The 14800-nt window shown below is 44.7% G+C and overlaps 1 protein-coding gene across 7 annotated transcripts in view; it reads right to left on the bottom strand.

Annotated features, from left to right (window-relative positions):
• Positions 1 to 14800, bottom strand: part of FILIP1 (filamin A interacting protein 1) — a 168651-nt gene that overhangs the window by 99356 nt on the left and 54495 nt on the right. For 6 of the 7 annotated variants that reach the window (XM_073336472.1, XM_073336473.1, XM_073336471.1 and 3 more), the window contains exon 2: positions 7965 to 8243. In XM_073336472.1, the coding sequence (XP_073192573.1) occupies positions 7965 to 8237 (273 nt within the window). In that variant the 5' untranslated portion in view covers positions 8238 to 8243. Of the gene's footprint in view, positions 1 to 7964; positions 8244 to 9731; positions 9748 to 14800 lie in introns of those variants that run through there. The other variant, XM_073336470.1, reaches the window with a different exon arrangement.

Raw genomic sequence — 14800 nt, forward strand, 5'->3', positions numbered from 1 at the left:
AGAGAGAGAAAGCTAAGGAAAGAGTGAATGTCAGATACTGACAGAGAGAGAAATGTAAAGCAGAGTAGAATAGAATATATGAATATACAATGGAAGGAAAGAAAAGCGAGGTGAAAGGAAAGAGCAAGAAAAGGCTGTAATAATTTACAATTCTTAATTATTTATTAGAAAGATGAATGCCAAAATGCTACAATAAACTACCTATAAAGATTGTTAGAGTACGTGCTGTATATGTACATGTACACACTATTTGAATTTTTAAGTAAAGGGGATTTCCCTACGTCTTCTGGAGGTCATTCCTTTGTGGGGCTATGATGACTGAAATCTCCCCCCAAAGACCTTAACAAACAGAATAACAATTAACCCTTAAAGCCTTCATCATATGTGACACAGCAGCTCACTGGTGCCAATGTGGAAAGGGTTCACTGTTCTTTACAAGCAGCTCCTGTTTCAGACCAGAAAAACTCACTACACCACTTTCCTGGTATTTATCCATGAAGGGTAGCATGTGAGGTTACAACTGAAAGGTTACAACTCATAACCAATGTGAGATGTGTACAGATAATATTTAAGGAATAAGGACCTATATTGAAAGCTATGCCTTATGGTCGTAAAGTAAAAGTTAGTCACTCAAAAGTTAGGGACTCATATGTCTCAGTGATGGCCCATTCAAGTGCAATGGAGTTATCACCCCTCCCTGCTCGTCTGGTGATATAATACAAGGTTCAGGTGTCTACTCTTGCCCCATCCCAGAACAACTATCAAATGAAAAACTATCGAAGACAACTGCAAACAGTTGAAACCACTTGGAGTTAAAAAGGAACATTACAGCAGACAGGGGAACGCACTGTCTGTGAATAAAGACAAAAGACTGATGCAGCTTACCACAGCGTGGAGGAAGACACTGTGCATCCACTCACTGAGGAGACATGTTGCTGGCTGGGAGTGTTTCATGAAAGATTGGATCCAGGCTCCTGTAAAGTCAGCCAGCTCCATAACAGACTGAATTTGGAGGGGGAGGGGTGAGGAGGAGAAACCTACTTTATTAGATAGGAAAGGTAACTATCAATAAGTATAGGCCCAAGCTACATTTTATGATTTTATTTTGTATTGTAATACATTTGTTTCCATCATTCTCACTTGTTTCTAGTGGAACCTCTATTCTTTCTTAAATAAAACTTCTTTTGGTTTATTATAAGTATTGTGAATTACACAGGAGCAGTGATTTAAGGTAAAACTGGTAAACTGGGGTACGCTGCTCTCTTGGGAGCAGAGGATCTAGAATTTCTGCAAGTAGCCAGTGCCAGGGGCTGAATATTACAGGGGAACAATTCAAGGGGACTTTGACACTGGGAGGCACCAACTGTTAACTTGCAAGGCAAAGACAGGGCTGGCATAGCCCAGAGGAGAGCCCTTGAGAGTGACTGACTAGTTGGTGGTGTTAGGGAGCTAGAACCCAAATACCACAGGCAAGACTCCCTCTCACTAGAGACAGGGGATAATAAGGTGACTCTCAGTCCCTGGTACCATGAGAACCAATTCCAATATACCTCTCACTGACAGGCCCAACACAATAGATAGTTGAATCTTACAGCATGCCCTGAATTCAACAAGTCCTGGGTCTGGCAGAGAGAGAATTGCATTCCTTAGGCCTTGCCTATAAGGGGGATTTGTCCTCATGTCAGTTACCAGTGGTAACAGCCACTGCATAAACCCTTAGCACAGACAAGGAGCATCACAATTTATACAACATAGTTTATCCCAGTTTCAAGCAAAGGTAAGCTCCATGGGTGCAGTTAGTGGCTTTGTCTGTTAGCTGTGGGCTTCTGGGCTAGTGCAGCTACACCCACGGCTGGGCAATGATAGCTGTGACTAGGGCAAACCTCAGTGTAGCCAAGACCTTAGGCAAGGGCTCCAATGGAGACTGCCCTGCCATCAGCCCCCTCTTTTTGATTGCTGGAAGTACTAGCTCAAGCACCTTGAATGTATGCAACGGATACAGGGTAACATAGGAAGAGATGCAATCCCTCAGATAGCCAGGCCCAAAGTCGTTAGAGTTTTATAGGTTAAAACCAATACCTTACGTGTAGTGTGAACTGGTAGCCTTAGTCCAGTTCCTAATGTATAGCGGTTCACATTACAAATTAGACTCTTATTAGCACTCTATCCAGAGAGACCAATGATTGAATGGACACACCAAGAAGTAGTCCCTCCAGGCTGGGAATTGGTGGTATGGTGGAAACTTGCACTGCCATTGACTATGCTGGGCCTATTGCTCTTAAGAGAAATTAATAACTCCAGTCTTCAGGGCTCTCAATCTGGTGCCTTTCATGAGCATAGGCATGGGTGCAAAACGAGGGGTGCGGAAGATGCTGCACCACCCCCTGGTTTTACGCGGGGCTCCCAGCTGCTGGACCCGCGCCTGGGGCTCTGCCTCTGGCCCTGCACCCAGGGCTCCACCTCCACCCCCAGGTTTGGCCCCAGCCTCAGCCCCCTTATCCCGTCCACATCACCCCCGTCCCAGACCCATGGCCCTGCTCCTGGCCCCAGTTCTAGAGAGCAGCGGGGGGCACGGACAGGTGTAAGAGGGGGCAGAGCTCTCCCACTCTAAAAAAAATTCAAGCACCACTATTCATAAGCATTAAAATTAATTTTAAAATGAAACCTTGTTATTAAAGGATAAACATTTTAAAGTAAAATGTTTCCTCTACATATGGGTAGAATCACTTGGTCTTATTCCTTAAGCAAAGGATGTTACTCTGGTAGATTAATCTCTGCCCATCTGTCTTGCAATGTTTACACCTTTCACAGCAAGCTCCTAAAAAGATGTTACATCTGACAGTTTGAAAGAATGATGATTTCTCAGGGCAGCTGTTTTGTGGTAAATCCATACACATTGAGTTTTAAGAATGAAATTTAATCCATCATATGGACATTCACATTCCCCAGTATACAATCTACAATAGACAAAAATATTTGTAACTGGTATTTTAACATAAATGATTAATGTAGGCCCTGATCTTGTAACTGGCTCTGCGCAGGCATGCTCTGCACCCACATAGAGCTGGCTGTAGACTAAGGGCCTCAAGAAGTATTTTCCACTGTGACCATGTCTACACTAGCGAGCTTACTGCGGCACAGCTGTACCGGCTCAGCTGCACCACTGTAAGATGGCTTGTGTAGCTGCTTTATGCTGGCGGGAGAGAGCTTTCCTGTTGACATATTAAAATCACCTTCACGTGCAGCAGTAGCTATGTCAGCAGGGGAAGTTCTCCTGCCAACATAGCACTGTCCACATCAGCACTTCTGTTGGTGTAACTTATGTTGCTCAGGGTATGTTTTTTTCACCCCCCTGAGCGACATAAGTTATACCGACAAAAGTGGTAGTGTAGACATGGCTTGTCTAAAGAGTGCAAGAGACAAATGTAACTGGTAACCTCTGAGCTGTGTCTGATATATACCAGTGCCACGCTAAGGAATCATGCTAACACAGAGGTTATAACTAGAGGGTTGATTTGAAAGGTGCTTCTATTTTAATTGGTGGGTAGTGTAGCTTTTAAGTTTGGTAGACAGTTTCCTACATCTATCAGGCAACAGACAAAAACCTGGCTCATAAATGATTTTCCTTGAAAAAATTAACTATTCCTAGTGGAGTACTGGCTTTGCAAATGAGATTTTTTTTTTTAATCCGAAATAGGAGGGAGGCTAGTAAAAATGTGTATATGCTGCTTCCTGTTTCCTTTCAGGCCCCTGATCAGGAAATGTTTAACATTGGGGTGGGTATTTCTGTAGATTAATGGCTGCTGTTTGGAAAGTATAGAGGGTATATTTTCTTGCCAATACAAACATGTATATGTATCAGACTAAAGTCTGTGCACCACAGATAAGATGATACCTTAGCTGGAAAGATCTCCGATGCCTCTGCTGTTCTGTTATGGTAATCTATGCCTTTTCTTTTGTGTCACCGAAATCACTGAAAGTGTCAGGTACAGGGATGTTATTCTTTCATGTCTGACTGTAGTTCAGGTTCTTTTTAAATCAATTTTTAAATCATGATTTAAAAACCTGGAGACATTTTTCATATTGTTATAAGGAAAACATCCCCTGCAAATTGTTTACCCCTATGCGTGAGGGTGGATGGTTAAAGACTACATAATCTCTGCTTGCTTTCTGTAAGCAGTAAGATACTGCAGAATAACAACTATTGTATCAAGCGGTGTGTGGCTTTTTAAATTAGTTCCTGGCATGAGCTTGTTTATTTCTTATTCCCTCCTGGAGAGGCTGTCTTTAAGGCTTCCCTGCCCATGAATATTGGGAAGAAGTCTAATTACTGCAAGTTTGTATATACATTTTTTCTTCCTGCTTTCTTACAGAACAATGTTTAGGCACTGGTGACTTTAGTGGTTTATGAAACTCTATTCTTCTGTAAATTCAGTAACTAGATATGGCCAAGCTAGGAAATTTGAGGACCGACAAATCAAAGTGTCTGACGTGGCTCTAGGAACCAAAACTCAGGCTAGCTACTGGAGGTCATTGTAGTTTTTTAAAAAAGTTATAACTATCACTGTTAGGAGACATCCGTATGGCTTGTTAGCATTTTCAGCCCCTGGAGCAGAAGCGAGGGATTCACATCCCATACTAAGGTCTCATTATCAGTACCGACAGCAGTGCAACAGAGTACTGGGAGGTCACTGCATTGTTAGAAGTCTGATAAATTAGATCAGTTGCCTTGTAGATGTTAAAGACTTTATGGCAGTTTTTGCAAAGATATTGGTTAATCCTAGATTCAAAGCCTGCAGTCATTCTCTCAACAAAACCTTGTCACATGTGTCTATATGATGTTTGTTCTGCTGGTGTTTAAATGGTTTCCAAAGACAAGGCTGTACACCCCATTTTGTGTGTCCTGGACCCTGTCTCGATATCTTGAGTAGGAAAGGTGCTTTATAAAGCATCTAAACCTTGGCACCAGAGCTGGGGCTAACAGGAGTCTCTTGTTCTGGAGATCAGCTAAGTAATGTAACTTGGGCAATCCAGAAGGTTTGAAGACCAAGCTAATCCCAGAGTTTGATTTGGCTCTATGAATCAAAACACTAGTCAAGCCACTACAGTTGACAATACACATCTGAAAAAGAAAATACGTAAAATGATACAGTGTAGCAAGTCACTGTGACAGCCAGGGAGTAATGCCAGTATATTCACCCTGGCATGATTCTTCTTTGGCATGTCCTCTTTTATAATCACAAGGCCCAGACCTTCATCTCAAGCCAGGCTTCTTTGGCCTGCCCACTCCATTAACAATTCAATGCATTTAGCATAACTGGTTAAATAATTCAAATTGGTTTCTGAAGCTATATTAAAAACCCTGCAGATTAACAATTTATACTTTCCACTCCAATAGCACCTTCCTCCTGAGGATCTCAAAGTGCTTCACAGACTTGAACAAATTTAGCTTCACAGGCCTCTTGTGGGGTAGGTAAGTATCAGTAGATTCTAAGCTCTGTGTGGCAGGGACTATTCATTTGTTTGAATAGTGACTAGTACAATAGACTACAATTTTGACTGAGAACTTTGGATGCTACTGCAGTTCAGATGATGATTGTGCTCAGTTGCCATATGAGGATAATGGGTGGATGGATGGGCCTTTAATCTTTCTGCTCCCTCAATGCAAAGTGAGAGACAAAGACTGAAGACCCTGCTGGGCTCCAGTGAAGTCCACAGGAATGTATGTGAATGGGAGCAGGATCAGCAATGCTTAATTTGTAACGAAAGAGGTGGCGGGGCTCAAGCTGGGTGGCGGGAGAGTGGTACTGTTACTTCTGCACTGCTGCTGCCAGCAATGCTGCCTTCAGAGCTGGGCAGCCAGAGAGTGGCAGCTACTGACCGGGCACCTAGGTTTGAAGGCAGTGCCGTTGCCAGCAGCAGCACAGAAGTAAGGGTGGCATGGTATGGTGTATTGCCACCCTTACATCTGTGCTGTGGCTGGCAGCAGCGCTGTCTACAGAAGCCCAGAGGTTCTGGGGCTATGAACTGCCAAGCCTAGCAGTGCCGGGACTGAGTCCTGGCAAGCCCCAGCACAAATTAAGCACTGGGGATCAGGCTGTAAGTGACTTAACCGAAGTTAGACAGGATTCTACAACAGAGCCAAGAATAGAAGCAAATCTCCTGCCACGTAGGCTTGTGTCTTCACCACAGAAGTGTATTTCATCCCTCCCGCATCAGTGGTGCATGCAAACCATTGAACTGATTTCTGCTTAAATCTTTCAGGAAACTATACATATGCTAAATGATTGATCAGAGCAGACTGCATTCAACACGACAGCTGTGCGTGACAGTTTTGCTTTGCAAAAATTAACACTGATCTTTTCAAACATAGTTGCAAATCTCATCCAACGTGAAATCTTCCCATTTTTAACAGTACACATGGCTCGTGAAATTCTGCCCCAGAAGCAATAGCATGACTTTTTGTAAAACTGAATCAGACAGAATTGCATTCTCTTTATTTTCATTTGTCATAGAAAAATTATAGTTGTATTCCTCTGGAAAGGTGCCTTTTGTTTGTGACAAATTAAAGTTGAAAACCAAAGAACAATTTAGTTTCTGCCGCTAAATGAAAAAAAAAAAAAGCTGGTTTCTCTTCTCTGCTGACAAGATTATTTTTCTTTTATACATATCTACTAAGAAAGCAACCAATCAATGCACCTTAGACTGTGCCTTGGTATTTTGGTGATGAAATACTGGATGGAATAATAGTGTTCAGTAATGAGCTCAGGCCTGATATTTTTGCAGTGGTGGTGTAACCCAGGTTTCTCACTGGTTGATCACTCACAACATAATTGTGTCCTGCCAGTGGATTAACGGGGAGGCAACAGGGATCAGTCCAAAACTAAAGGAAAAGTCCAGCGAATGTGGCTTGCAGGAAAAGCAGGGCATAACAAAGTGCTGTGTAATAGTGGTTCACTGGAAAGAAGGGGCTGTGGATGATAAAAAGCTGACCTCATTTAAACTGCACATGGATACTGTTAGGAGAAATGCAGAGAGGGGATGCCACTATGAAAAGAAATCCCATTCCCCCTGTTATAGCACCATCCCATCTGTAGGTAAATGTGTCAACTCAGCCAGGATAATTGGCATAGCTTTTGGAGTGTTGCTGTGGTTCACAAATATAAACACAAGTGCAGTAAAAAGGCTAAATTGTTTCATGTATTGCCCCACTGTCACCTCAAGTTCTTTTCCAGCATTACTGATTTCCAGGTTTCTCCCTTGCACTGAATAACTGTCTTCTGGGTTGTTTCCCCCATTGTACTTGTTTGCATCTGAATCTCATTTGGTTGTTTTCTGCCCACATGCCTAATCTCTTTAGGCCTCTTAGTATTTCTCTTTCTCTTCTGACTGGTGTTTGCAACTCCTCCCACTTTAGTATCTGCAAATCACTAATGAGGATTTCAATAAGGCTGTACTTAATAGTGACTTCTGCACTAAACACCTCAACCCACTCAATCCCATTTGTGATTACTCCTCCTTTGGAGTCCTTTGTCTTAAATTTGTGTGCCAATGTTGAGATCCAAGTCTCTCAAGGTACATCTACATTTGGAGCTGGGGGTGTGATGCATAACTGCAAGAGACATCCTCGCACTAGCTCTTACTGAGCAAGTATGCTAAAAATATAGTGTAGCCATGGCAGCATGAGCAGCAGGAGGGGCTATCTGCCCTAAGTGTCTGCCTAGGATGTCTCACAGGCAGGTACTCAGGGCAGCTAGCCTGTCCCACTGCTTGCCCTGCTGTGGCTACATGCCATATTTAGTACAATAGCTTGGTGAGGGTTAGTGTGAATACGTCTAGCGTGAGTACGTCTCCTGGAGCTGGGAATTATCTCCCCAATTCCAAGGGCAAACATACCCGCAGAGAAGAGTGTAACAAGGAGAAGACACAGAAGAGTTATATAAGAGAGAGGATGTTTTATTTACCTGCAATTCTCCTTCCATTATACTGAGGAGCCGGATTAAGTCCTCTTTAGAAAGTTCTATGGATTTCTTGTTCTTTCGTTCACCAGGTGCTGGTGATTTTAAGTGTCGTTTTACAGTCCCTGAGACCATGACCTCCTCTTCCTTTTGATGAGATTTGTTCTGTTTCTTGGCATCTTCCTGAAGGTTTTCATTCTCTGCATTGCTGACAATGGGCTTAGAACTGGAGAAATGCCCATTAGGAGAGCTTTCTCCACCTTGGTTTCGGGATCTCATCCCCACCTAGAGAGAGAAAATTATAAAGATGCATTTTCTAAGCATGTAAAACTATTTACACGAACACTCGATCTACAGCAGAATTATTGCGAAGAGGAAGAGCCATCTTTTCATTCTGAATACCAAGATTAATGTTATGCTCAGTGCAAAAGTGCTGAAAAGCTCCCCCACATCAATAAGTTTGTCTTTGGAAGCCGATGAATCAAAATATTGATTATAAACTTAATAGAGCCTTAAAACATGGTAACCATACTGAGATGAGTTGCATTCTGCGGTGCTTGAAATGATGTGGGAAACTGATAACTAAAATTTTCCAGTCTCTTTATTTTATCGTTCAGCATTCTTTTGGCTCACTGCAAGAAAAAATGAGAACACCAGGATTTGGAGGCACATCTTGATTTAACATGAGAGTTAGCTGAAAGATAAGACTGTACTTAACATTTATAAAAGCATATACCTTGAGTGTAAGTTTTCTAAGAGACAGAGTAAGGCGGAATGTGACAAACTAGCTTCTCATCTGTGGCGTGTTGGGTTCAATGTTGGTAACTGAGATAACCCTCTTATGCAGACACTCTTCATCATTTCCAGTCTTGATTATTGTGACATCAACCTCCCCATCCCTCCCTAACACCTACGTCACCTTCCTGGGTTCATACTAAACAGAGCTGTTGAAATAATCTATTCTGTATGTCACTCTGACCACAGAAACACCATTTAATCCTTCCATTGGGCCTCCTTTAACTACACCAAGTTGAAGTCCTCACTTTCAAGTGTCTTCACCACACTGTCCATCCCTACATGTCTGCTCTTACCAAGTTGCCTCCCATGCAGTTTTCACTCTGCCAAGAACAGCCCCATCTGTCAGTTTGTTAGCTTCTCTCACAAACATCTCTGTGTCTTCTTCTGTGCTGCCCTCCAAGCACACAATTCCCTTCTTGATCTGATCAGTAAGGTCATTATCCTCTGTTCCATCACATCTCTCTTTGAGACTCACCTAGGTCTCAATGCCTATTGGAAATCAGCCAGTTAGTTATGGCTCGGGTGGGGAGGTAGGATTTGTTTGCACTCAATTATAAAATGCAAAATATAGTCAAGTGTATATATCTGGACATATATCTCTACCCTCCCAGCCTTCATGTGTCACTAAGCTATGGTAAGGTGTTTGACGCAGGGACTGTGTCTTTCTAAGTATTTTTAGAGTGCCTAGCACCATGAGTCCCCAGTTACGATTTAGACTCTGGATGCTACTGTAATAGAACTATAAAATAGTAATAATGAATTTCGAGGTCTGTTTCAGGGCCAAATTCAGAGCTAAGGAGTAAGGAGGTATAAGTTAGACTCCCTTACATTAACTTTGTCACCCTAAAACTCAGACTTCCTTAGACCTACTTATTAATGTGTAAGACTTTAAACTGATGTAATTTATAAGCTGAACATTCAGAAGAAGGCATAAAAAAGTTTAAGTTAAAGGAAGGGGGGGCCTCTTCAACTTACTTTATTACACACACCCCGTTTCTTTTTGTGTTACACTCCTGTCTTCTGGCCCCTTTTCGTGAGAGTTGAGCCAATTTAGATTCCCTTAGACTTGGTTGGGTTAGGTAGGCAGATTCAGAACTAACGTGTAAAGGGGTTGAAGATATAATAAGTGGAAGTGAGTGGAAGGGAGTTTAGATGGAGCATAAATATAACAAACCTGTTTGAGGGACCTAGAGGAAGGTATAAATAACGATATCTTAGATACCCTCTAGACTTTCTTTGACATTCTTAGGGCTTGATTCTCTAATCACTTATACTGGGGTAAAACTGGTATAATTTTATTGACTTCAGCGGCATTACTCTTGATATACATGTTAATAAGAATAGAATCAGGCCCCTAGATTTTTCTCAGACTTGCCTAAATTCACTTCTGACTTTAGTTTCCACTTTGTTCTCTAGTCATAGGAGATGATTTTCAGCACCAGAAGTACTACCAGTTTGGTATAATTGCCAATCTGTGTTGATGAAAAACCCAGAATAGCAGATCAGTAATGACTTTGCAAATCTTAAGGTACACTGGCAAATCAGTGTGGGTAATCTTAGCCCTGGTCTACACTAGGACTTTAGGTCAAATTTAGCAGTGTTAAATCAAGGTAAACCTGCACCCATCCACACGATGAAGCCCTTCATTTCGACTTAAAGGGCTCTTAAAATCGATTTCCTTACTCCACCCCTGACAAGTGGATTAGCGCTTAAATCGGCCTTGCCGGGTCGAATTTGGGGTACTGTGGACACAATTCAATGGTATTGGCCTCCGGGAGCTATTCCAGAGTGCTCCATTGTGACCGCTCTGGACAGCACTCTCAACTCAGATGCACTGGCCAGGTAGACAGGAAAAGAACCGCGAACTTTTGAATCTCATTTCCTGTTTGGCCAGTGTGGCAAGCTGCAGGTGACCATGCAGAGCTCATCAGCAGAGGTGACCATGATGGAGTCCCAGAATCGCAAAAGAACTCCAGCATGGACTGAACGGGAGGTACAGGATCTGACCGCTGTGTGGGGAGAGGAATCCGTGCTATCGGAACTCCGTTCCAGTTTTCGAAATGCCAAAACCTTTGTCAAAATCTCCCAGGGCATGAAGGACAGAGGCCATAACAGGGACCCGAAGCAGTGCCGCGTGAAACTTAAGGAGCTGAGGCAAGCCTACCAGAAAACCAGAGGGGCGAACGGCCGCTCCGGGTCAGAGCTCCAAACATGCCGCTTCTATGATGAGCTGCATGCCATTTTAGGGGGTTCAGCCACCACTACCCCAGCCGTGTTGTTTGACTCCTTCAATGGAGATAGAGGCAACACGGAAGCAGGTTTTGAGGACGAAGACGATGATGATGATGATGATGATGATGATGAGGTTGTAGATAGCTCACAGCAAGCAAGTGGAGAAACCGGTTTTCCCGACAGCCAGGAACTGTTTCTCACCCTGGACCTGGAGCCAGTACCCCCCGAAACCACCCAAGGCTGACCCGGCAGGCGGAGAAGGGACCTCCGGTGAGTGTACCTTTTAAAATACTATACATGGTTTAAAAGCAAGCATGTGAAAGGATTAATTTGCCCTGGTATTTGCGGCTCTCCTGGATGTACTCCCAAAGCCTTTGCAAAAGGCTTCTGGGGAGGGCAGCCTTATTGCGTCCTCCATGGTAGGACACTTTACCACTCCAGGCCAGTAACACGTACTCAGGAATCATTGTACAACAAAGCATTGCAGTGTATGTTTGCTGGCGTTCAAACAACATCCGTTCTTTATCTCTCTGTTATCCTCAGGAGAGAGAGATATCATTCATGGTCACCTGGTTGAAATAGGGTGCTTTTCTTCAGGGGACACTCAGAGGTGCCCGTTCCTGCTGGGCTGTTTGTCTGTGGCTGAACAGAAATGTTCCCCGCTGTTAGCTACGGTGAGGGTGGAGGGTTGAGGGGGTAGCCACACGGTGGGAGGAGGCAAAATGCGACCTTGTAACGAAAGCACATGTGTTATGTATGTAATGTTAACAGCAAGGATTACCCTGAAAGAGTGTAGCCACTGTTTTATAAAATGTGTCTTTTTAAATACCGTTGTCCCTTTTTTTTCCTCCACCAGCTGCATGTGTTTCAATGATCACAGGATCTTCTCCTTCCCAGAGGCTAGTGAAGATTAGAAAGAAAAAAGAAAAAAACGCACTCGTGATGAAATGTTCTGAGCTCACGCTGTCCTCCCACACTGACAGAGCACAGACGAATCCGTGGAGACAAATAATGTCAGAGTGCAGGAAAGCACAAAATGACCGGAAGGAGAGGTGACGGGCTGAAGAGAGTAAGTGGCAGGCTGAAGACAGGGCTGAAGCTCAAATGTGGCGGCAGCGTGATGAGAGGAGGCAGGATTCAATGCTGAGGCTGCTGGAGGATCAAACCAGTATGCTCCAGTGTATGGTTGAGCTGCAGCAAAGGCAGCTGGAGCACAGACTGCCACTACAGCCCCTGTGTAACCAACCGCCCTCCTCCCCAAGTTCCATAGCTTCCACACCCAGATGCCCAAGAACGCGGTGGGGGGGCCTCCAGCCAACCAGCCACTCCACCACAGAGGATTGCCCAAAAAACAGAAGGCTGGCATTCAATAAATTTTAAAGTTGTAAACTTTTAAAGTGCTGTGTGGCATTTTCCTTCCCTCCTCCACTAGCCCTTCTAGGCTACCTTGGTAGTCACCCCCCTATTTGTGTGATGAATGAATAAAGAATGCATGAATGTGAAGCCACAATGACTTTATTGCCTCTGCAAGCGGTGATCGAAGGGAGGACAGGAGGGTGGTTAGCTTACAGGGAAGTAGACTGAGCCAAGGGGCGGAGGGTTTCATCAAGGAGAAACAAACAGAACTTTCAGACCGTAGCCTGGCCAGTCATGAAACTGGTTTTCAAAGCTTCTCTGATGCGTACCGTGCCCTCCTGTGCTCTTCTAACCATCCTGGTGTCTGGCTGCGCGTAACCAGCAGCCAGGTGATTTGCCTCAACCTCCCACCCCACCATAAACGTCTCCCCCTTACTCTCACAGATATTGTGTAGTGCACAGCCAGCAGTAATAACAGTGGGAATATTGGTTTCACTGAGGTCTAAGCGAGTCAGTAAACTGCGCCAGCGCGCCTTTAAACGTCCAAATGCACATTCTACCACCATTCTGCACTTGCTCAGCCTGTAGTTGAACAGCTCCTGACTACTGTCCAGGCGGCCTGTGTACGGCTTCATGAGCCATGGCATTAATGGGTAGGCTGGGTCCCCAAGGATAACTATAGGCATTTCAACATCCCCAACAGTTATTTTCTCTTCTGGGAATAAAGTCCCTTCCTGCAGCTTTTGAAACAGACCAGAGTTCCTGAAGATGCAAGCGTCATGTACCTTTCCCGACCATCCCACGTTGATGTTGGTGAAACGTCCCTTGTGATCCACCAGAGCTTGCAGCACTATTGAAAAGTACCCCTTGCGGTTTATGTACTCACCGGCTTGGTGCTCCAGTGCCAAGATAGGGATATGGGTTCCGTCTATGGCCCCACCACAGTTAGGGAATCCCATTGCAGCAAAGCCATCCACTATGACCTGCACATTTCCCAGGGACACTACCCTTGATATCAGCAGATCTTTGATTGCATGGGCTACTTGCATCACAGCAGCCCCCACAGTAGATTTGCCCACTCCAAATTGATTCCCAGCTGACCGGTAGCTGTCTGGTGTTGCAAGCTTCCACAAGGCTATCGCCACTCGCTTCTCAACTGTGAGGGCTGCTCTCATCTTGGTATTCATGCGCTTCAGGGCAGGGGAAAGCAAGTCACAAAGTTCCATAAAAGTGCCCTTACGCATGCGAAAGTTTTGCAGCCACTGGGAATCGTCCCAGACCTGCAACACTATGAGGTCCCACCAGTCTGTGCTTGTTTTCGAGCCCAGAATCGGTGTTCCACAGCATGAACCTGCCCCATTAGCACCATGATGCATGCATTGGCAGGGCCCATGCTTTCAGAGAAATATGTGTCCATGTCCTGATCACTCACATGACCACGCTGACGTCGCCTCCTCGCCCGGTATCGCTCTGCCAGGTTCTGGTGCTACATATAATGCTGGATAATGCATGTGGTGTCTAATGTGCTCCTAATTGCAAAAGCCTCCATGCTTGCCTTGGTATGGCGTCCTCACAGAAAAAAGGCGCGGAACGATTGTCTGCCGTTGCTCTGACGGAGGGGGGGCGACTGACGACATGGCTTACAGGGTTGGCTTACAGGGAATTAAAATCAACAAAGGGGGTGGCTTTACATCAATGAGTATTTCAGGCAGGATTTCACGGAGGGTTCCAATAAGAAATGGTGCACCTAAGTAATTGTTCTTATTGGAACAAGCAGGTTGGTCTGGCCTCTGATTGATACATGGCTAGATTTACCTCGCTGCACCTTCTCTGTGAGTGACTGCAGTGTGACCTAGAGGAATGAGTCCCCTAGATGGGGGCTGAGGGGGAAGCAAATGAGTACAAAACAAATCTGGTCTATTTCTTATTTTGATCCACTCCATCTATCTTTTACATCTTTGGCTGGCAGCAGACGGTGCAGAAGGACTGCATGCCATCCACATCTCATGGCTGCTCGGCAGAAGATGGTACAATAGGACTGCTAGCAATCCGTATCGCCTGCCTGCTCACCATAAGATGGTTCAATAGGACTGACTGCAGGACTAAAGAGAATGACCTGGTCAAGTCACTTCTAATGTAGTCCCTGCACCCAGGTCTGCCCAGGTGCTCCTGGCCGACGTGGCCAGGAGCACCTCGGACATGATGATGATGGCTACCAGTCCTATTGTACCATCTGCTGCCACAAGGCAATGGGTTGCTGCTGCTGTGTAGCAATGCAGTACCACGTCTGCCAGCACCCAGGAGACATACGGTGACGGTTACCTGAGTGGGCTCCCTGCTTGCTGTGGTATGGCGTCTGCACAGGTAACTCAAGAAAAAAGGCGCGAAACGATTGTCTGCTGCTGCTTTCACGGAGGGAGGGAAGGAGGGAACGGGGGCCTGACGATATGTACCCA

This window comes from Lepidochelys kempii, chromosome 3 (assembly GCF_965140265.1).
Source record: "Lepidochelys kempii isolate rLepKem1 chromosome 3, rLepKem1.hap2, whole genome shotgun sequence".
Lineage (NCBI taxonomy): Eukaryota > Metazoa > Chordata > Testudines > Cheloniidae > Lepidochelys > Lepidochelys kempii.